This window comes from Thamnophis elegans, chromosome 1 (genome assembly GCF_009769535.1).
Source record: "Thamnophis elegans isolate rThaEle1 chromosome 1, rThaEle1.pri, whole genome shotgun sequence".
Lineage (NCBI taxonomy): Eukaryota > Metazoa > Chordata > Lepidosauria > Squamata > Colubridae > Thamnophis > Thamnophis elegans.
This window is the reverse complement of record NC_045541.1, coordinates 60132422-60155781: the sequence shown is the minus strand read 5'-3', so window position 1 is coordinate 60155781 and position 23360 is coordinate 60132422. Positions and strand designations below refer to the sequence as shown.

General features: G+C 37.4%; 1 protein-coding gene across 3 annotated transcripts in view; it reads left to right on the top strand.

Annotated features, from left to right (window-relative positions):
- The window catches only part of BIN1 (bridging integrator 1), a 136680-nt gene that overhangs the window by 91590 nt on the left and 21730 nt on the right, over positions 1–23360 (top strand). For 2 of the 3 annotated variants that reach the window (XM_032216907.1, XM_032216899.1), the window contains exons 6-11: positions 2261–2368; positions 3593–3685; positions 10404–10489; positions 11273–11348; positions 13659–13741; positions 20936–21080. In XM_032216907.1, the coding sequence (XP_032072798.1) occupies positions 2261–2368; positions 3593–3685; positions 10404–10489; positions 11273–11348; positions 13659–13741; positions 20936–21080 (591 nt within the window). The remainder of the gene's footprint in view (positions 1–2260; positions 2369–3592; positions 3686–10403; positions 10490–11272; positions 11349–13658; positions 13742–20935; positions 21081–23360) is intronic. The other variant, XM_032216915.1, reaches the window with a different exon arrangement.

Here is a 23360-nt window from a genome sequence, read left to right as displayed (position 1 = left end):
TATCTGGCCAGATAAATGTTGGAGGCCTCCCACCATACATAGTACTTAGAGCCTAATCACCAATTTAGCTCTGGCACCCTTGTCCATTGATAGGGTGTCAACTGATTGTTGGAAATGGGCTGTGGCTGATGCATGTAGGGAAGCTGCATAATTCACTGGGCTTCCATTGACCAGCAGTGGTCTCCAGACCCATACTTCCAAAACCACTAATGTAAAGAATTCTATAATCTCTGCAAGGTAGAAGATATTTATTTTGGGAAAAAGGTATATACAGTATGGATTGGTGCACTAGGCTCACAGGCACCCATCCTGTTCTTTAGCCCCTTTGTAATAAACATACCTAATATATAGAATTTCATGAAGTCCTTCATATTTTCTTAAATGTGACTTATAGATTGGCTTATAAGGATAATATAATTTATATTCCACATTTGACTACCACCCAAAAATTTATAAAATGAACAAAAATACATAACTGATACATTCATATGGTAAAATAAAAAGCTGACAATAATTAAACTCTCAAAAGAGCTGAAATAGAAATATGTAAAAAGAAACCAAGATTACTGAAGCCCTATAGTTATCTCTATGTTATTGCTAAGAGTCAACAATGACACAATCAATTAATCATTCAATAGTCGTCTGAATGGTCAAACGTATGTATTGTAGTATCACTAACAATGTGTTTGTTCTAGGTGAAACAGAGTAATTGAAGTAGCTTGATTTATTTGATTTGAAATATAGTTAGTTAGGTAGTTTATTATACTTGTATGCCGCCCTATTCCTGAGGGACTCAGGGCGGCCAACAAACTAGATGGGGGAAGGGGAAATACAAAACGGACAAAGACAAACACAAATACAAAAAACAACTTAAAAACAATACAACAGTCACACAATTCAAGTGGGGCTGGGAACTCATCAGCCCCAGGCCTGCCGGAACAGCCAGGTCTTGGCAGCCTTGCGGAAAACCTGAAGGGTGGAGAGGGTCCGAATCTCCACGGGGAGATCGTTCCAGAGGGCCGGAGCAGCCACAGAGAAGGCCCTCCTCCGAGTGGTCGACAGTCGACATTGGCCAGCAGATGGTATTCAGAGGAGGCCCAATCTGTGGGATCTGGTTGGTCGTAGGGAGGTAATTGGCAGGAGGTGGTCTCTCAAGTACCCAGGTTCAATACCATGTAGACACTTAATAACACTTAATAAAGGTCCAATACCATGTAGACACTTATGACACTTAATAAAACCATACAATGTATATATCACATCAGAAACCATTGTTCAACATGATGAAAAAACCCTTCTTTGTTCTTAATGGATCACAAATATTGTTAGGCTGCACGTTCTTAACATGCACAAATATTTTCTTTTCTAGTTCCCTGCTTTCATTTTTTAGTAATAGTAATTAGTAATTTATTATGGAAAACTGGATTTAGTTTTTTATTGTCTCATGATCTTAAGCTAATGAAAAATTAACATGGTATCTATTAATCTTTCTTTCCTGTTTCATTTCTCAAAGCTCCCAAAGCAAAAATGCATTTAGCAACAACAAGCTGTTCTTTAAATGCTATTTTACTATTGTCACTCTAGGAATCATATACAATATTCAGAGTGTGTAAAAAGTGCATTCTATAGCAAAAGAACTGAAGATGCAAACATAGAATATGTTATATGTGCATCATAATAATTTAAGCAATTCAATTTCTCTCAGTTTTTTTTTAAGAAATGACGTAGCATGGTACAGAAAGGAATTTTGGAAAGCACGCAGACATCTATGTTTTAAGTTAAAATACTTTAGAAGAGAGACATACTTGAGTAAAAATATTGAGGCAGTAGGATTAGTGTTTTGTTAAGGAGGAAATGGGAAAGCTATAAGATGAAGTTGTACAGTAAAAAGTCACTGTATCTCACTTCAGCCTTTCTCAGAAGGTTACTCCGAAGATAAAAACACAATAATGTGTTTTTCACATTATTTCCAACCTTCCACTCAGCCAGCTAATAATCCATCCAGCTAACTGGTAGAAAGAAAAATTTCAACTTTGGCATATTTGTCAATTGGTGTGTGTGTGTAGGTCCGTGCATCAGACTGTTCAGCATATACATTGAGAGAAAAGTTGAAATAGTTTACATTGATCTTAGATAGATTTAGGGAAGTTGATTACAAGACAATTTGCTTGTTGATTGCATAATTGGCAGAATGCATATATATTGGTCTGTGAAAATTGTTACTTCATGGCTCCGGTGTTCTTCTCACATCTCCTTTCAGTCTCGCATTGCTAAACGGGGAAGGAAACTTGTAGACTATGACAGTGCCAGGCATCATTATGAATCTCTTCAAACTGCAAAGAAGAAAGATGAGGCTAAAATTGCCAAGGTAAAAAGCCCTTGTAAGAGGTGAAATGTCTGTCTGTTCTAAATCAAGTTATTTAGGTATTTTTACCACTGTATGTTTGTATGTATCTACATAACAATCCACTTTTTGTTGTTAGAAGTAAAAAAACAAAAAAACAAAGTACCCAAACTTCAGAATTTCTGACAAACATGATTTTATCTTATGAATAAAAACAATGCAAAAACTATTATATACAGTTGAAATGGAAAAACAGTAGTGTGTGCCAATGCTAAAAGGAAAATAAAAACTAAATGAAGAAACAAGAAGTCTTAGAGCTAGGGGATGAAAAACTCAGTATAGAAAGTGCTCTTTCTATTAGTATTCCTTTATTCCTGCATTTAGGGATTTTGGCTAATCTAGACTTTTCTGATTTGACTGCTTGTGTCATGGGGCAAAATGATTTTGCTAGGGCAAATTGTCCAGGCTTTTTCTGGTGAGAGGCATCTGGCTTTTTGAATTGAGGTAAATGTGCTGTGTTTCTATCTATGACCATTGCAGAAATTAAGGATATCAGCAAGTGTGATTTTGTAAAATTCAGATTAAATATTTTATCAATCAAGTTTCTCTCTGTGACTATTGTTCCTTGTGCTCTGAAAATTCTAATCATATCACTAATGAGGGGGATATTCTTCAGTTCTGTATAGTACTCAGTTCATTTTAAATGACCTGTTCTAAGATCTTATGGATGGTTTAAATAAGTGCCATTGTACTTAATGCAAATTATTCCAACCTTAGACTTAGACAGTTGTCAATCTCTGATGTTTAAATCAAATGCTACAAAATATGAACAATCTGCATGGCTGTTATAATGAAGTTGCCTTTTAATCTTGGCTCCTTTTGAAGTTACTAATGCCCTATGGAGAGAGACTAAGTAAGGTTGGACTGTGTTGCTTTCTAAATGACTAACAATTTCTTCTCTTTTGCTCTCTGCAGCTGGAGTGTTTATAAGTTGTGCTCGCTCTAGAGTTCATTGATCATTCTGTGGAGCATTAATTACTGCTATATTTGGCATGTCATATAGGATTCATCCTTGACTTATCACTTAATACTGACTTCTGGTTTTTTTTTTTTCCGTTTTTGTTGTTGTTGTTGGGATGGTTGCTTTATCCTGACCTTTATTATTTGATTTTTATTCTTATTTTAAAAATAATTCTCAAAAGGTGCCTGTTTTCTTCTTGTCTTTGTCCTGGATATGCTCTTGCCCAGCCTGTCTCGTTGCTTGAGAAAGCTGCACCTCAGTGGTGTCAAGGGAAGCTACAAGCGCATCTCGTAGCTCAGACTAACCTGCTGCGGAATCAGGTGATAGTCCAGCCTACCTTGCCCTCTAACCCTGCATGTTCTGTTTCTGGCTGAAGCTCTCTTCTGTGCTTATTCCCCAGGCAGCGTTCACTCTAATCTCTCCTGGAAGGTTTTTTTTTCCCCTCTGGGAGGATTGTTGACTTAAAATTCAGACTTCTTGGAGCCAAAAACATGTTTGAAAAGGCAATGTAGTTTCTCTGATTTTGTATTCCCCTAGATCAGGATTGTCAAACTGGCAGCCTGCGGGCCGGATGCATCACGCACAGGCCACGCCCACCCCATCTCTGTGAATGGGAAAAACATGAAACATCACATGACGGCAACGTGATGCTGTGAGTTTGACACCCGTGCCCTAGATTAATACATGGTACCAGGTCCTCATCAGCAATTAAATGTAGGGGTGTCCAGTGAGACAATAGAATAGAAGGTGGGGAAGTGGCTCCAGTAGTGCCTCTATTGTGTGGCAACTGGTATCGCTTAATTAGAGTTTGCCTAGGAGTTTATAATTGCTCAATCATGATCCAAATATTTCTGGATTCTGAGCTCTATGGATGACAAGGAGGAGAGGCAAGTATATATCTACGTATTATACAATAGCCTCTTCTTGTTATTGTAGCTCCGGGATGTCAAATTCAAGGCCTGCGAGTCAGATCTGGCCCATGAGATGCTTAGATTTGGCCTGCAGGGCCGACTTGGAAATAGCAAAGGACTAGCCCGCAATGCCTCTGCCAGCAAAACAGAGTTGGGGGGAGCATGGATGCCCCCCCCAAGCTCCATTTTCACTGGCAGAGGCCTGCAGGAGGCAGTTGCAGCTGAAAATGGGGGTCTCTCCATTTTCTCTGACAGAGGGGTAGCAAAACAAACTAAAAACAAAATAAATGGAGAAGTGTTTCCCCTTTTGCATTTGAATATGCAAGAAGGGATAGGAAAAGAGAAAGGGAAAGAGGAAAGACAAACAAAAAAGGAAAGATGGGAAGAGAGCAAAGAAAGAAAAACAAGGAAAGAGGGGAAGGAAGAAGAAATGAGAATGAAGAGGGAAGGAAGGAATGAAGGAAGGAAAGAAATTATAATGAGAGTGAGTGAGACTCTCAGTGAAGTCCTGCCTTAGCACTTGGCCACCACAGATGCCTCCAACATGAGTGACGTCAAGCTGGCCATGCCCACCATGGTCATCCCACCCCCACCCATGCCACCCTGGCCCTCTGAGGTCAAACACAACCCTGATGTGGCCCTCAATGAAATTGAGATTGACACCCCTGTTATAGATTCTTTTTCTGGTACTCAGTATCCTTATAAAAATTTTTGTAGCCAGGCTTATTATTTCCATTAACTCACCAATGCTTAAAGTCCTTCATTCTCACCCAAATTTCAGGCTGGTTGACCATAGTTTTTGGTCAACAGTTACTCTTCTCTTTCATTAACACTCAGCCATTAAATCCCAGGATCCATTTCTGGGAGATGGATATTGATCTATTCTCATGGGTCTTTCCCTTCACCACTCTCTATGTCAGCAGTTTTCAACCTGTGGTTCAGGACCCCTTTGGGGGTCAAACGACCCTTTCTCAGGGGTCGCCTAAGACCATCAGAAAAGATATATTTTTGAAAAAATATGGAAAACAGAAAATAATTTTATGGTTGGGGGTCACCACAACATGAGGAACTGTATTAAAGGGTCGTGGCATTAGGAAGGTTGAGACCCACTGCTCTATGTAATAAGCAAGGAGAAGAGGATCTGCAGCTGCAGCTGCCAAAAAAGCCAATAGAGTCCAAGGCTGTATTAACAAAGGGATAGAATCAAGATCATGTGAAATGTTAATACCACTCTATAATGCCTTGGTAAGGCCACACTTGGAATACTGCATTCAGTTTTGGTCGCCACGATGTAAAAAAGATGTGGAGACTCTAGAAAGAGTGCAGAGAAGAGCAACAAAGATGATTAGGGGATTGGAAGCTAAAATGTATAAAGAATGGTTGCTGGAAGGACTAGGGATGACATGATAGAAGGGTTCCAACATCTCAGGGTTTGCCCCAAAGAAGAGGGAGTCAAGCTAGTCCACAAACCACCTGAAGGCAGAACAAGAAGCAATGGATGGAAACTAATCAAGGAGAGAGGCTAGAACTAAGGAGAAATTTCCTGACAGTTAGAATAATTAATCAGTGAAACAACTTGCCTCCAAAAGTTGTGAATGCTCCAACATTGGAAATTTTAAAGAAGAGATTGGACAATCATTTGTCTGAAATGGTATAGGGCAGGGGTGTCAAACTGGTGGCCCACGGGCCAGATGCGTCACATGCAGGCCATGGCCACCCCAGCTCTGCGAATAGGAAAAATGTCACAAAACGTCATGTGATGACAGTGCAATGCAGCAAGTTTGACACTCGTGGTATAGGGTTTCCTATCTGAAATGATATAGAGGATCGGACAAGAAAACCTCCAAAGTACCTCCCAACTCTGTTATTCTGTTGTTTTAAAGTTCCCTCTATGGGCTTCCTTTTGGTTTTCAGCTTCTGTTTGTACATATTATTTTATAGTTTAACCTTTTATAAAATCCAGGTGTTTTTTTAAATGAATGTATAACAAGCTTTAAGTCTATAATTTTTAAGTCTTGTTCTGCTTTATGATTACAAATGTCTCTGGACAATGTAGCCTTTCCTCTAAAATCATTTGAAGAATAAAGTGCCAATGAATAAAATCCTGCCAAGAACTTTGAACATCCAAAAGCCTTATGGGAAACAACGTGGTAATAAGTGAATAAGAGTTATCAGATGTCTGTTTTCCATGAGGAACAGAAATAAAGATCAGGGTAGTATATTGTGTTTTAACAAAGGACACACTTGCAAAGTGTGCCTATTAAATGAAACAAAGAACTAAAAAAAGGGGGGGGGAGAGCAAATACTGTAGGATGATAACTTACTGTTTTGAACTAAAGAAACCAGTTTCCTTTTATGTGGCTTCTCTGAGTTGATCAGTGAATTATAGTTTAATTAACTGCTGGATACTTTAAACCCAGCTTCTCAAATTCCAGATGATTTGGATTACTATCAGTCCTGACCCTTGGTTATATTAATTTGGACTGGTGAGAATTTTGGGTGGTCTGTATCTGGATTGAAACAGGTCTTTAGTCCAGATGTGTGTTCCAGCATTTCTTCAGGGAAAGAGTAGGCCAAAACCCAAACATCATCAGTGGTAGTTAAAGGGAGGTAGGAAAAATATGTCACTGGGAATATTGGGGAACAGTGGGTGAATTGGTCAGATTTGCAGCAACCAAGAAAGTTGTTGTTATTGGTGGTGACTAAGGGAAGGTAGAAAGAAAAGAACATGGTAGAAGGATTAGATCAGTGGTTCCCAACCTTTTTTTTTTGGCCATGCCCCACCTAAGCATCTCTAAAATCCTGATTCCCCCCCCCCACATATAATTCTTACTTTACTCAAAAAGTGAACTGTACTCATGCGGAGGAATCCTAAAAGGGCATTAACTTGGTTTAAACAAGGTTCAAATTGCTCCCATTAAAAATAAAATTGTCCCTCTGTGGGTGTGGACCCCATGTTGGGAAACACTGCATTACATGCACCACTTGAGTGTGCTGTGCTTGAAACCAATAAGCTTCAAATATGACATAGCCAAGTGGCTTCCTGTCCTCCAATCTCCACAGCATTTTCCCTCCTTTACTCCCCCTTAACCCCTGCTAATGTCCACCTGGAATGGTTCATCAGAACTTCCAAATTTCAGGTTAAAAATATTCAAAACATGGTTTGTGTACAAACCAAAGGAGATTCTAGAATGAATCTCCTTTGGTAAGTGAGCTAACTTTCCTTGTTTCTTGCCATAATCTCTATCAAAGATAGGCAATAAATAACATGGAGGTAGATTTACATTTTTCCATCAGAAAGATGAGGGGATGTATCTCAAGAGAGTAGAAATAAATGATCACTCTAGCTGTGTTCTTGTTTGGAATATATTCCGGAAGGTTGATGAGTTAAATTGCTTAAAACAGAAAATTCCTGCCTTCCTACAACCCCATTGAAATGCTAACTGAAAGCATACAGATGCTTTCTTTGTAAAATTGGCCCAGATTCAACTATGTATAAAGAAATTCTTTTTTTCTTTATGTTCATGACTCAGATGGACAGCTGTTTCATCTTGCTGAGTTTTGGAATTCTTCAGTGGGATGAAAATAAGTCACATTGAAATCTAATATTTTTTTAAAAAAATCAAATTAAAAAATATAAATCTGCAGAGGTTGGCACCTGAAATTTGAATGAATCCAGATGACATAGACAAGTAGTTTATATGTTAGCAAATGTTACAGATGACATAATGCTAAAACACTGACTAATAGGATTAGTATCTTAAAACATTAAAAATTACTTGGATATAAAAAGTCTGGAAAAGGCAGATCACTAAGATTGCTTGTTATATAAAAACTTCACCCACAACGTATTGATTAGTTTCTGAATTATATTTGATAAGTTTTTTAAAAAGGCAAATTGAAAGAGCTATTGTGATCCAATGAATAGTGCTTGTTCCCGGGATTAGAATACTTGCTTCCTTGCATATTTATTTATTTAAGATTTATATATCACTTCAGTCCAAACAGTTTTAAACAATACATATCAGAGCAACAATAACACTTTACAAGTACAAATGTCAATAAAGATGGCACAGTGGCGCAGTGGTTAGAATGCAGTACTGAAGGCTACTTCTGCTGACTGCCGGCGGTCTGCAATTTGGCAGATTGAACTTCACCAGGCTCAAGGTTGACTCAGCCTTCCAGCCTTCCGAAGTGGGTAAAATGAGGACCCAGATTGTTGGGGGAAATACGCTGACTCTGTAAACCACTTAGAGAGGGTTATAAAAGCACTATAAAATGGTATATAAGTCTAAATGCTATTGCTGCGATCATATAGAAGCAATGATATAAAAATATAACCAATTTTTCATAAATATCTTGAAGGGTTTCCTGTTAATTGGTCAAACTCCATTTCTGCCATTTCCCATACAATTTCTCAGCTGTTGTAAAAACAGAATTGTAGAGAGTTGCCATGAGATTTATGTAGCAAGTTAGAATTTGTGCATGATATAATTGGTGAGATTTGTTTTTCATTCCTTGTTTGCCTGTTTTGTATTGTATTATATTGCTTTGGGTAGCAAACCATATCTCAATATTTTTATATTTTATATTATTTTCATTAATTTGCCTTAAGATAAAGAGACAAATAATTGTCATAATAACTATTTTATTGAGTGCTGCCAAGGTGACTCCCATGGGAAACCATAGTATTGCATAGTATTGGGTTTTAGAGCCTCTTATTGTTTCTTTATAGAGTGAACGTTGCCTTGGGTATTTCTGTCTCACAATATTGGAATATTTCAATGTAGATATCAACTTTTTAGTTCCTAGAGCATGAATAACCCTGTCTGCTGAAAATGGAAAAGTAGACTAGCCCAGTATTAAGATTCCAAGTAATAATGTTCTATACAGTTTGTATATGCCAAACCCCCAACTTTGCTATTACTTTCTGTTCATTGCTTAATTCAGGCATTCATCAATATCAAATCATGTGACAACCTGCCCCCATTCTTAGAAAAACCCCAATCAGGCACCAGGCTAATATTATAAAATATATCTTAGCATATATCTTTACTAAGAAAATATATTTCTCCTTTAAACAAAAAATCTGACTTGTGTTGCTCATATTAGCACCTTATAATAATGATTAAAACCTTGTTAGAATTTCTTTTCAAGGACAGAGGCCTATATATACTCATTAGGGACCTCATAGCATTCCTGCCATTGACTGGCATGTAAGCAATTTCTTTTTTCTTCTTGCTACTGAATTGGTAAGAATCCAGCTTCACTACTTACCCATATTATGGTAGACCATCTATGATATAAAATGAAACTTTTGTGTATTTACTGGTTAAATATTCTATTTCATCAGTCTATAGATACATATCTCCCCACCGCTTGCACTTTGTTAGGCTCTTTAAAATTTTGTGCTAGTGCTAATCCTCTGGGGAGTATCAAACATTTTTATTAGTTTTAGTCTGAACTGAATGCTGCATAATTGCATTTCCATAGAATTCCAGAAGTCTGTGTATTTATAATAATTCTTAGTGGTATGCAGACTACCATTTCCAACATTCTTGACAATGTGTTCTGAAAATGAAGTAGATTAGAGTAAGGGGTAGCTTTGTAGATATGGCTTTTGTAACTCCCCATATTAGCCACATAAACCATTTCCATTCCTGCAGCCATATACTGGATTTCTCACCTTTATTGAGAACAGATAGCCTACATCTGAGGCCATCTGAGGAAGTAGAGGGAAATTTCTATTAGTTGGAGGTGCAAGTGGACTTTACCTAGCATTCTAATGAGGCCAAGATTAGTTTATCTTTGTACAAAGTAGACATCAGTTTTTCTTTATAGTGACCAAAGCTTAGTTGTCAGAATCTTCTCCCCCAGTCCTCAGTGGGAAAGAGATGAACTTGTGGGATCTTGATCAGCTTTGTCAAACCTTCAAAGGTAAGAATACTGGGCTCCTGGGAAAATTGGGATATTGTTACTGCCTCTATTTGTCTGCATTAACAACCCTGCTTAGTTTGCTAGCCCGTATTCTAGTAAATGTTTTCCACTATGCTACGTAGTGACCAATATGGAACTTATGTAAACTCTCTTATGTATGGTTACATATGGGTTTGTTGATACCCCACAGGCTGAAGAAGAATTAGTAAAAGCCCAGAAAGTATTTGAAGAGATGAACATTGATCTTCAGGAAGAACTGCCTTCACTATGGAATAGGTGAGCACCAAAAAACAAAAGCTCTTTATTCTACCTACTGTGTTTCTCCAAAAAGACGACCCACCTTGAAAAGAAGCCCTATCACGTTTTTGAGCACATGCAATCAAATTTAGCACCACCCACAAAATTAGCCCTAATTAAGACCCCACCCACCCTGAGGTACAGGGGGTGGGGGTGAGGCGCACAGGCAGAATATAAGCTAGGGTGAAGATGGGGGGGTGGAGTTGCCCTACTTACCAGCCTCATATACCCCAACACCTGCTTCGCCTTTTGTGGCTGCTTGCCGCCACTTGCATTCATCGCCCTGGCCTCTGTTTCGCCTTCAGATGCCTTCCGGCAGGCATCTAAAGGTAAAATGGAGGCAGGGGCAATGCATGCGAGTGGCCACAAGTGGCCGCAGAAGAAGTGGGCCAGCAGCGGGCTCCTGCTGGGCTGAGTTGTTGGTGCCACTGCCATGAGGTGGGTCAATAATTAGAACCCTCCAAAAAGAAGGCCTAGCTGTTTTTTCAGGGGTCAAAAGAAAATAAGATCTGGCCTTCTTTTTGGCCTTATATTTCTGGAAAGAAGCTGAGGGTCTCAGTGGAGAAATTTACAAGATTTAGATTGGTTTTTGCTCCAATGAAGCTCAACCAAAGTATTCTGTCCATGTTGTTTCTTTTGCTAAATCACATATTTCATCCTGTGAGAGGAGTCAAGGACATGAAAGCTGGTTAGCAAATGGGGTAAAATTGAAGGATAAACATCTGCCTATATCTCTATTGACTTTACTGTTTTATTTTCTAGTCGTGTTGGTTTCTATGTCAACACATTCCAGAGTATTGCTGGCTTAGAAGAGAATTTTCATAAGGAAATGGGCAAGGTAAAGTTGCAAGGCATTCTTCTTCCTATTGGTGTCACACATAGTTCTCCATCCTATCTTTTTTTATTATTATTAGAAGGCAATTGTGTTAGCTTATGATGCTCAAGGATGCTGATACAGTTGTTAGAGTCTTTTTAACTGTTGAGGTGCCTCTTCTGAAAACAGACTGGGGCATTTTTTGAAGGCATTAGGAGAAATCTTGTAGAACAGGTTTGTCAAACTCGATTCCATCACTGGTGGTATCAGGAGTTTGTTTGCCCTTGGGTGACCGAGGTGGGAGTGGCCTGGTCATCGTGGCTGACTGGGTGGCCAGGTCTGGGGCAGCAGGGGCTGATCCCTAGCCATCTCCAGGATGGCCCCGTGGGACAACTCTGGGCCTATTGTGGACTGGATCCAGCTTGTGGCCTACGTGTTTTATACCCCTGTTGTAGAATATAAACAGTTCCAAGCTTGGATAGTGCCTAAAACTGCCTTGGTATATTATGTATGCTTCCTTAAGATCTACTAGTGAAAAATATGAGAAGAAAAAAGATCATTATATAAGTCCCTACTTTCTCATTTTTCTATAGATCTATTTTTCTGTAGGACTTCTATCTGTCAATTTATATTAGGATTTGAAAGGCTGGAGCCATTGCTCTTATATGTGTGAAAGCTTATCAATAATTAAATTCAGTGGTTAATGGTGTATATAGTACTAATATATACAGTATTTAACTAATGAAACTACTCAGTTGCTTTTCAATAATTGCTTGCCAATGAAACATGTCCTGAATTTCTCTAGTGACTGTGCCATAGTTTACTTTAATATCATGGATAAACAATTTACACCTTCAGAGTAGCATAAATAATCTTTCTCTTCCCTTGTACACATGGCATGACAAGGAATCAGGAAGACCACAGTTTAAAAGAGGAAATGTAAAAGAAGGAAATTATATCCATCCATTTACATAAACCTGCAACTTAATCCTCTTTGCTTAGAATTTAAAATCCTGTACCAAGCAATAGAAAAAGCAGGTTGGAACATGTCAATATTGAAAGGAGAATATATAAGGGGTGTCAAATGACTAGGTACACATTCACAAAAAGTATATTAAGAGGAAAGTGGTAAAGTTGTTGAAAGATTCTGCCAACCTTCCAACAAGGAGTTCAGATTTGTGTGTGTGTGTGTGTGTATGTATGTATGTATGTATGTATGTATGTATGTATGTATGTATATAAACTTTCAAGGTAGATATTGCCTGGTTCCATGCTTTTGCGTTAATGAGATTTCCCAAAGGGTCCCAAAAACTCTGAGGAGGGAAATTGTATAGCTTGTATTTTGCTCTTATTTCTAAGCTGTTGTATATCTCTATAAATATTATGAGGCACAAAGAAGATTTAATAGTATAGGTGGCAATGTACAGTGAATCTTGGTGAAATTGCCAACTTACATGGGATCCACTGATATGATCGGATGGATGTCGTAGCCAGACATCCAAAACTAAACCACCGTAATAGGAAAATATATTCCTATCACAGTTCAGCTAAGGCATTTAAAGTCTTTACAACAAGTGAGAAAACAGAGAGGTGGACCACTAATAGTGAAGCTGAACTGAAGTTTCACATTGTTTACATTGATGAGACAGTGTGGGTATGCTTTCCCATAGCTTATGGGAAAAATTTGAATGTAAAAGTGCTAGAACCAGGCCACACTAACAGTACACTTATCAAATATGTCCTTCCAGTAGCGCAATAATTTATGAGATAAAACCCTGAGCAGTCTGTTTCTCTGGGGTAATCCTGTTTCTTCCATTTTTCCTGTAATGCCAAAAGATAATCTGCATTTCTTTAGCGTCAGATTGTTCCATGGACCTGCTGCCGTGGCTGGCATGGACTGAAAGCCTAGAGGAACTCCTTCCTGCAGGCCATTTCCACTAGTTTGGCCTGATTTCTTATTTAGTGACAGACTAAGATTGCATAGCAACCTAGCAGGCAATGGGATGGGAAGAGAGAAAAGGAAGATGGGATTAAGTCCCAGTGAGAAATAAAAAGTCTGTTTATGGATGGGAAGAGCTTGGAGCAGTACAAATATGTGACCCAGAGGAGGAGAAAATGAAGAAACATGAACTGAACATATTATTATTGTGTGTGCATATGTCACAGATTTTGCTCATAAGACATCTGTTTCAAAAGATGTCCTTAGCTCTGTCATTGAGGTAATATAAATAAGTAGCAGAATCCTGAATACTGACATATTTCTAATAGGCTCTTTGTTATACTGACCTGTAATTTCTTTTCCTATTTTGAACTTTTGTTTATTTATTGTCTCAGTTAAACCAAAACCTGAATGATGTCCTTGTGACTCTAGAGAAAGAACATGCAACAAGCACCTATCCTGTTAAAGCTCAGCCAAGGTTAGTATGCGTAAACCAATGTATAGCTTTATATATAATGTATAGTAAAGAATGTAACAAATCTTCTTTCCTTGTTAAAAGCTGGAAGAAGTGTCGGAAAAGAGTAGGAGCCCCTGTATTTTCTGTTTACTTATGAGTGAACCCTTCAGGCATCAGCTATGATATACTTATCTGTAGATAGGTCTTCAGAAATTTAGCAGTTGATGTTTTTATGGAGATACAATGATGGGAAAAATACATTTCAGTGGGGCTAAAGTATAATTTGCCAGAATTGATTCTGTTATAACACAGTGTTCTTGGCACAATATTCTGGTTTCCATATCTTTGTGTACATCAGCGTAAGTATGTCTAATAGAACTAATCACATATTCTTTTCCCATTTATCCTTCTCTCTATTTCCCTTCCTTCCTCTGTTGTTTTCCTCTGTCAATTTTTAGATTGTAAGCTCCTCGGGGCAGGGACTTGTTCTCTTGTACTGTGTAAAATGCCATGCACATTGATGGTGCTATATAAATAATAATAAATAATAATAAACCATATTCTCAGCTCTGGGGCTAAAGGCTGGCCCTTTGAGCTCCTTGACTCTGTTACTTATGATTTATATTCTTAAGGATCTCAGCTCCATATCGGATACCCTTTATATCACAATTCTATAAAAAGAGATTAGATTTACACAACAATAAATGTATCCACAATGCTGAACCTAAGGCTGAATATATTAGTAAATCAACACGGTGCAATTCTGGCATACAGTAATACACAGTGGCTACATTTAGATGATCTTGAATGTTGCAGGATCCAATCTGGGTTAGTAACGGGGGCCAGAATGTGTGCTGTTCTGTGTGTGGTATTTATACGGTGCCTGTTTTATGCAACTTTTTAGATGCTGATTGGGGTGTGTTGATGACTGGCTTTTAAGTTGTTGACTGTCATTTGCCTGTGCTGCCCAACCCTCACCTTCTAAGTTCTTGAAAGGCTGGTGGTAAATCAGCATTCCTGTTCACCGATGAGGGTCCTGTTTCCCAGGCTTCAATCACTTCCGTGGCTGTTTTTGTGCCTGCTGGTTCAACAATCTTAGTAGTTACAAAGTTGAATGTGTGTCCTTGATTGCAGTATGAGGCTACCAATGAGTTTGAGTCTCCTCATTTAACTGCTCAAATCAAGGAGTTCAAGGAGTTCCACTTTGCAACTACTAAGATTGTTGGATGAGTAGGCGCAAAAACAGCCAGGTTTGAAGATTGAAGTCTGAGAAAAAGGCCACCTGTCAATCAATAGGAGTCCTGATTTACCTTATCAAGTACTTAGGAGTTGAGGGCTGGGCAGCACAAGCAAATGAAAGCCCACAACTTAAAAGCCAGTCATCAACACACCCCAATCAGCATCTAAACAGTTGCATGCAACAGGCACCATATAAATACCACACGCAGAGCAGCACACACTCTGCTAGAGAACCTGAAGATGGGCTCCAGCATGAGTCTGAAAGCTTGGAAGACAAAACCTCTGGTCCCAGTGACTGACCCAGATTGGATCCTGCAATATGGGACACATATATTTGCCTTCATTTGTGATCATGAATGTGTTTATCTGAACTGGAAAATAGACCTTTACATACACATGAATAATAATACTGTAAAAGATGGATCACAACATTTTTAGTTTTGCTATAAAAGTAGGGATGTTTTTGAACTGCTTTAGAAAATTCAAGCAAAGTTGGTGAAAGTTCTTTGATTTCCCCCCCCCCACCATATACAAACATGTTGTATGGTTATTATTGATGCATTTAGTATTTAGTAATGAATTTATTATTAAATTCATTTGTGTGGTTTTTTTTAACAATACTGTGAAATTCTTCGTGAAGGTATTCACTACAGTTTAAGGTCGATTCCAAGTAGAGGCAGGGATAGGAAGAGCACATAACATCTGCCAATTTTTTTCATATATTTCACACACACACAGTATTTTCCCCAACCCTCAGCTCATACAGTTAAGGGGAAAGTAGGCCTCACTTTTTGGTTTCTGACTTTTATCCAAAGATGTGAATGATGAAGCAGTTTGGGAACTCAGACTCCCAGCTGCTCTGAATCTGGGGTTTGCTGTGTTTGCATTAATGACATGCAATGTGCCAAGCCATCATTAGGAAAAGGATTATTGTGTACTTCTTTTGGAAAGCAATCTGAAACTATCTTGCTTCCTTTTTTTTTCAAAACTACTCCTACGCACACAATAGAACAAAGGGACAATGAATCTGTAAAATGAATTGATATCAGAAAATCTATCAGTTCCTGTGTTCTTGGCAATGAGTGGGACTCTAGGTTTTTCAAAGAGAGAGAGAAAGAAATTGCAAACCCTTTATAAACCACTTTCACTCAATAAAACAGAACTGTAATAAATACGATTTATTATATATTTGTTCAGTCTGAACAAATGAAGAATGAAGAAAGAGCGAGAAAGGCTGAACAAATATATAATAAATCCCCAAAGATATGTAACAATCAGTAGAGAAAGAACTTACCATAGATGTGGTCCGTTTAGGATGAAGATTTGTCCTTTAAACACTAAACTGAAAGAAAACCATATTATAGTTAGTAAATTGATTTTTGAGTAAATATGCATTTGTTTTCCTAATGCATAGTGACTATGACAAAAATACTTTGATTTCTTTAAATGAAGTTTAGTTTATTCCTTCTACTTGGATCGATGTAATTTTAATACAGTGATTATTTCACTGCTATAGATTACTTTCTGTTGATATCTCATCTGAAATGAGTTATGCTATGCTTGAAACAATTATTTGGTTTTTTTTTATGAAGTCTGGCTAAATAGCATTGGTTTAGGCATAATAGTAGAACTGAAGCAAACAAGGTTTCAGGAAAGAAAAAGCAAGATTAAAATAGTTATATTAAATATAACTATTGTTATATTTACAAGCCAAAAGAATTTCATAGAGTAACTTATTTGTGTACTTTGGAAGTAGAGATGGAAAAAATAACTTGTATATCAGTGAGAGTGTAGAAAGGACACGAAGACACATCGTAAGAAAAGTATTATGGGATGGCATAAGGATTCCAAAAAATTTGGAATCTCTTTTCAGCTAATATCATTCTAAGTACAACCAGTGGTGGGATTCAAATAATTTAACAACCGGTTCTCTGCCCTAATGATTTCTTCCAACAACCAATTCACCAAAATGCTCAGAAAGTTAACAACCGATTCTTCTGAAGTGGTACAAACTGGCTGAATCCCACCACTGAATACAACAATAGTTCAAACAATTTATATTTGTGGGAACATATTTTTCAAGATACATTTAAAGACCCTTACCCATTCTGTGCCATAATTTAATGTCAAATTAGTATCTGGTTGGATAGTTATTAAGAAAATATGTAAACCGACCAAATCCATGGGGTTTTAGAGAGTGCATTGATGCTGCAATTTCCATTTGAATTGGAAAGTGATTTCCATGTTGCTAATGTTTAAAGAAGTTCTGTTTTCTCCAAAAAAAAAGACACCTTTTGAGGCTCACTGTGTTCACTGATCTTGTGACAGATAAGGAAACCTCAGTTGCCAAAGCATAGTCCTCTGCTATAACTATTACACATTTCTCAGCCCTGTTCCACATCCACATTTCTTTTCCAGTACAGCTTTGAGGTAATCTGAGGATGAGTGGTGACATCTATCCTTCTCTTCCTCTTCCATTCACTGGGCACTGACATAGCACTTAATAGGTATATTTTTTAATTGAAAATGTCCACTGTGCTAAAATGACCCACTGGGCCACCTTCTAGTTCCTCTATGAGCGAATATCTTCTCAGTAATTGCATTAGCTCATGCACGGAATCTTCACCTTTCTTTCTCATTGGTTGAGCCGTGTTGTAATGGAGATCACTTACGTGTGCCGTCCTCAACAGAAAGAAAACTAAACTCTTCTCCAGGCTGAGGAAAAAGATGAGCAGGTACCAGAATGGCAAAAGTGGTCTGATTTGGATGACAAAAGCAAAGGCCAGGCTTCATTCTAACAGCATAGTGCATTGATAGCTTGATAACGTAGAGGATTTTTCCCCTCTGCATGATTTAAACCCCTTTCTCTTAGAATTGTTTGAGATTGCCTTTGTGTGTGTTTGAATAATTCAAATATTTTATTGTTTATTTTAATTCAATTCCCCACCCCCCAATACATTTTCAGTGGAGGATCATCTGTGGCATTTATGATGACAGTTTTTATGCTTCCTAATATATTTCTCAATGATAACTGTAATACTGTGTGCTCTGTAACTAAGAGATAAATGCTAATTAGGGAACCAGATAACCTAATACTGTTTGCTCCAGTGGATTATGATATTGTATCCTCCCATATGAAAAAAGGACATTGTTTTTCCTTTAAAGAGCCACAGTGGTTAGAATGCAGTATTGCAGGCTAATTCTGCTGACTGCTGGCTGCCAGCAGTTTGATCCTAACCAACTCAAGGTTGACTCAGCCTTCCATCCTCCCGAGGTCGGTAAAATGAGGATCCAGATTGTTGGGGTGGCAATATGCCGATTCTGTAAACCACTTAGAAGGGGCTGTAAAGTGAAGTGGTATGTAAGTCTAAGTGTGATTGCCATTTAATGTTTCAAACTGAAGTGGGCCCATATTTTACACATACTGTGCACAGCTAGTAGAACTACCAAGTTAGATTTGAACTAAGGCCTCTTAGCTTAAGGACACTAAGGGTACTAGAAATTTGTGCATAATTTGGTTTAAATTTCTGCTTGATATTTGTAAAGCTTATGTAATCCCTTTGCAAGAGCTTAATATGTTGCAGCAATGGATATCAGTGCTGAAGGATTTGCAGTTAGAGCAACTATAGATAAAATTCCAGCATTTATTTGAATAATAGACAAGTTTATATATTGATAAATTGATTTTTGTTGTTTGTTTCAGAGAAATTGTGATGTAGCCAGACAACTTGGTCCTATTTTCTCATGCCTTCCACAATAGAAGTGGTGAATTATAATAGTGCTCCTGTTCTTTATTCATATTCTGTTGGCTGGCCTCCAAAAATATTCAAATTTTGAAGCTGATTGCCAAGTTATTATGGTATGATCAATGTTTCCTTTTAAACATATTTGCAATCAGTTCATGAGGGAAGAGAAGGAGGAAAATGAGCTCTTTATTCCATTCAGATTCTGAGTAAAGAACCCTTATGACTTCGGTTGTTCCTTTGTGAAAGTCAGTTGGAAAATTAACTTCTTCTTTTTCTTAGCTTTTTTTGTGATGTGATCACAAATCATGATATCTATTCTGAAGAGATGAGTTATCATGGAGCATGATGCATGGAGGGAAAAAAACCTCCCTAGAAAGGACATGCATTACAATAGAGAGAAAAAGTGAAATCACTATTTGGAGTATATGGTTTTTTTATTGCAAACTATTGTAATAAGTGTTTTCTATACTAACTAGCTTGCTGAATAAATATGCATGATGGCTGCTATGACTAAATGATACAAATGTGTGTAAAAAGAGTTCTCAATTGTTTTCCTTCTACCAGTTGTCTGTCTTTTGATAAGATTTGGAGATACAATAAGAGACAGAAGAAGATAGACGTGGTTTTAATATGATTTGGTACAGTGGTGGGTTCCTACTGATTTGAACCAATTCAGCTGAACCGGTAGTGGTTTGGCAGCCTGGGTCGCTGCAACCGGTTCTCTGGGTGGTGCCATAAGTGCTGCCATTTTGTTTTTTGCTTCTGCGCATGCACAGAACAAATTTAATTGCACTGCGCATGCGTGCATTGTGTGCATCAAGCAGACGCCCAGCGTGCACATGAGCGAACCAGCAGTAATGCCTCCAGAACACACCCCTAATTTAGTAGTTCATCTTTGATTACTTACATCTTCATCTTCCGCATGAATCTCCAGCAGTGAATGGGTTATAATTAGAATCTCTTAGAACCAAGAATATTTACGGTATATAAGCATAAGCCCTAATGAATTTAGAATAATTTATTTCCCAATGCAAATTAGAAATAGAAATGATATGTTTTAAAAACTTCTACTCTATATCAGGGGTTTTGATATTTTTGTTTTAAATCTAATATTTGAGTATTTAGTTGACAAAATGTAAGGTGTAAAGCAAGTTTTCATATTTTGTGGGGTTAGGTCCATTTTTCAACCTTTTACTTTGTGTTGTTTAAATAAGAAATCAGTTGTTTCATCCCTCTAAACTACATGGCTAGCTGGTTTAATTTCAAAGTACTCATTGTATAACAGAGAACACGGCAGATTCACACACACAGAAAATTCCTTAGGAGACTAAAATTTCTATATTTCTATGAAGCTCTAAGGTCTGCTTATTTTTAATGTATAATGAAAATATCTTATTTAAATCTAAGAGAATATCCAAGAGCTGCTTAAGAGTTAAAACTATATGGTAGACAAACTTTTGCATTGCATGTATTGCAATTTAGATTAGAGCACTGTTTCTCAACCTTGGCAACTTTAAGACATGGGACTTCAACTCTCGGAGTTCCCCAGCCAGCATAGCTGAAAGCTGCCAAGGTTGAGAAACACTGGATTAGAGCATGGAGGGAAATAGGGATGTTGATTTAAAAAACACAAGTAAAATTCTCTCTCCCCGCCCCCCTCTATGTTACAATTCATACAGTACCTTCTCCATTCTCTTGTTTGGTTGGGAGGGAAAATCTCTTTGATAGCTTCCTGTGCCACATAATCCCAATTATTATTAGGAGATGTATTTCTGTTGGAATTATGCTGGATGCCCCTATGTCCATCAATTGTTGCTGTTTACTACTTAAAATATACCTATGCATATGCATAATCAAAGTATATGTAAGGCATCACATAATTTGGTTCTAAGAGTTTCTTTTTTTGTCTCTTTCTTTTTTAAAAAAATATTTTTTTATTTCTAAGAGTTTCAATCGCTAGTACTGCTCAGCCCTTAAACTAGCTATATGTCCTATGTTTTGGGAATTAGGTTTTTGGCAGTGGTTCAACTTAACATTGTTTTTTTTCTTCTTTTGATATGAGGCACACATGCACTTTACTACAAATTAAAGTAATATCAGTAGAGGTATTCCAAAAAATGCAAGTGAAAGAAGCATTTTAGTCTGTTCCAAGACATACAAAAAAATCCTGCTCAAGATGTCAATTCTGAGAACTGAGAAGTGCTCTCTCTCTCTCTTTTTTTTCTTACAGTGACAGCACAAAAGCAAACAAAACTCCTTCATCTCCACCTGATGGGACTCCCATTACTAGCCCTGAAATCAAGGCCGTCAACCATGAACCAGAGCCATCTACTCTGGAAGCTCCTGGAGGAGGTATCCCCAAGTCTCCTTCTCAGGTAGTGAGAGCTGCTGTTGTGTTTTCCTTGGGAATGTACACATTTCTACTACATTTTCCATATTTTTGTTACAGTGAACAGTTCAATTTCATCTGTAGCTAAATTACCTTTTTATTCCAGTTCAGGTTCTTTAATAGTTATAGGCAAACTGTGTTATTTCTCTTTCTCTCTAAAGCTGCCATTTCTTAATTCAGTGTTCAACTTGGAAACAAGCTAGTTTGTATTATGTAATTGATGTAATGCATAATGTTCATAAGAGCAAAAAAAGACCTGGTTAAATAAGATGCCTTGGCATTTGTAACCTCTGAGTAAAGTAGTCAACTGCAACACCAGTGGGATAGTAGAATGGAAATATTTTGGATGAAACTTCCTGAATCATTGTCACAGACATTGATAATAAACTGGAGGTTACTCCTAGACCTCTAAAGGTTACTTTGAAGAGGTTTTCCAATAAGATTATTACATAGTCTTCACTTTGCAAATTGTTTAATGGCTTTCTTAAAGGAAAAGCACTACCAACTACATTCTCTGTTTGGAAATGACATCAAACATACATGATTTCTCATGCAAACGATGCAATTATGTGCTTGCAAACCACATCACTTGCATGATGACATCATCATACTTGGATCTTCATTTGACTCCCTACTTGCCCTCCTCTGCAGATGCCCATGTATACTTATATCATTTTATTAAAAAATGAACATTTTATTTTTTTCCTAAATATCTATCAGTGTGACTTTAATCTGACTTTATCCAAGTTCACTTTAGCTTCACAAAAGTAGCTTTGTTCTAATTTTTCAGCACCAAACAATCTTTTGAGAACTATCTGCTAGTTAAAAATGTAATTGATTCGCCAGGAGATACATATTTGAAATTTAATTTTATATGAAATAAATTATGAATTCCTAGAATGTTAGGATAGTGTTGGATGTAGGTAAATTATCACTATTCACTATTCCTAGGTGACCACACATATCATTATATCTCTAGTTTCCAAATTGATTGTAGAAACACCCTGCTTTGACATTTGGTCATTTTTTAAAATGCGCTTGCCCTGTTTTTATAAAACCATTAATCAAACTTGCAAATGGAATACATTTATCAATCCTATTGGGGAAACTTCTCTGGTCAGTGAAGAGTATTGTTCTTGGGAGAAGGAAAAGACAAGGTCTTCTCTTAGAGGTACTCTGAGTTCAAAATGAATCTTTAGAGTCAGTTTAGAAGTACGTTAAAACTCAGGAATGAGGGATGTAAAATCTATTTATAATTAGAGATACATTGGATAAATGACTGTTTGGCTCAACAGTCCAAATTTCCCACTCCATCTATAAATAGAGCAATGGAAATGTGCTGTTCTGTGTATTTGACTCAGAGTTGGACTGGATAGTTAAATTATCCCCCATGTTCATGCTATTAATTTGCTAATAAGAACAGGAACACTCTGGGGTGCCTTGTTGCTGTCTAGCAGCAATTTTAGTTAACAAAACACCAAAGCAAGTACATTTTACTTGAGATACATTTTGTGAAATGTTTTGTTTCAGTAAAATAAAACTGATAGAATGCCATGGGGCCGGGTACTGTGTGAGCAGTTTTCATTTAGATAAATTTGCTGAGGCAACGCTGGTAGAATACATTAGTATAACATGTATGTTTATAAGTCTGCAGTGTTTTCATCTTTCTCTCTCTGATTTCTAAGACAAGTTCTAACCAATCTTGAAAACTTATTTGGTTGCTTTTAAAATATTTCTTTCCTTTTTTTCCTTTTTTAAAAAACTCTAACAGTATTGCTACCACATTGATTTACTGGAGTTTTAAATAAATTTCTTGGCTAAACTTCAATTTAAATGACTTTCATAGTTTACAACAGAGTCAATCTCCTGGTCCACAGGCTGGATGCATCACACACCGGCCACGCCCATCCCACGCCCATTCAGCAAAGGGGAAAAAGTCACAGTAACACCTCTGGTTTAGAACATGTTTTGGTGATCGTCAAAGTAATAAGCTACCCAATTTGTAAATGTGTATCTGAGTTTTAATATGTACTGAAAGTGTATTTAGACATACACAAATACTTGTACTTAATAACTAGACTCCTACTTTGAGTCGTAGGAGGGGTGCTTCTAATTGACCCTTTTAGCATAGTACTGCAATTTGTACCTGAGGTAAATTACTAAATTCAATGTTAGGAGGGGGAAAAAAGAAACCTTGGTCTAAGATTTTAAAAGAGTACTTGAAAATTTGAGAGACATTAACAATGCTCTCCCTCCTGTGAATAGC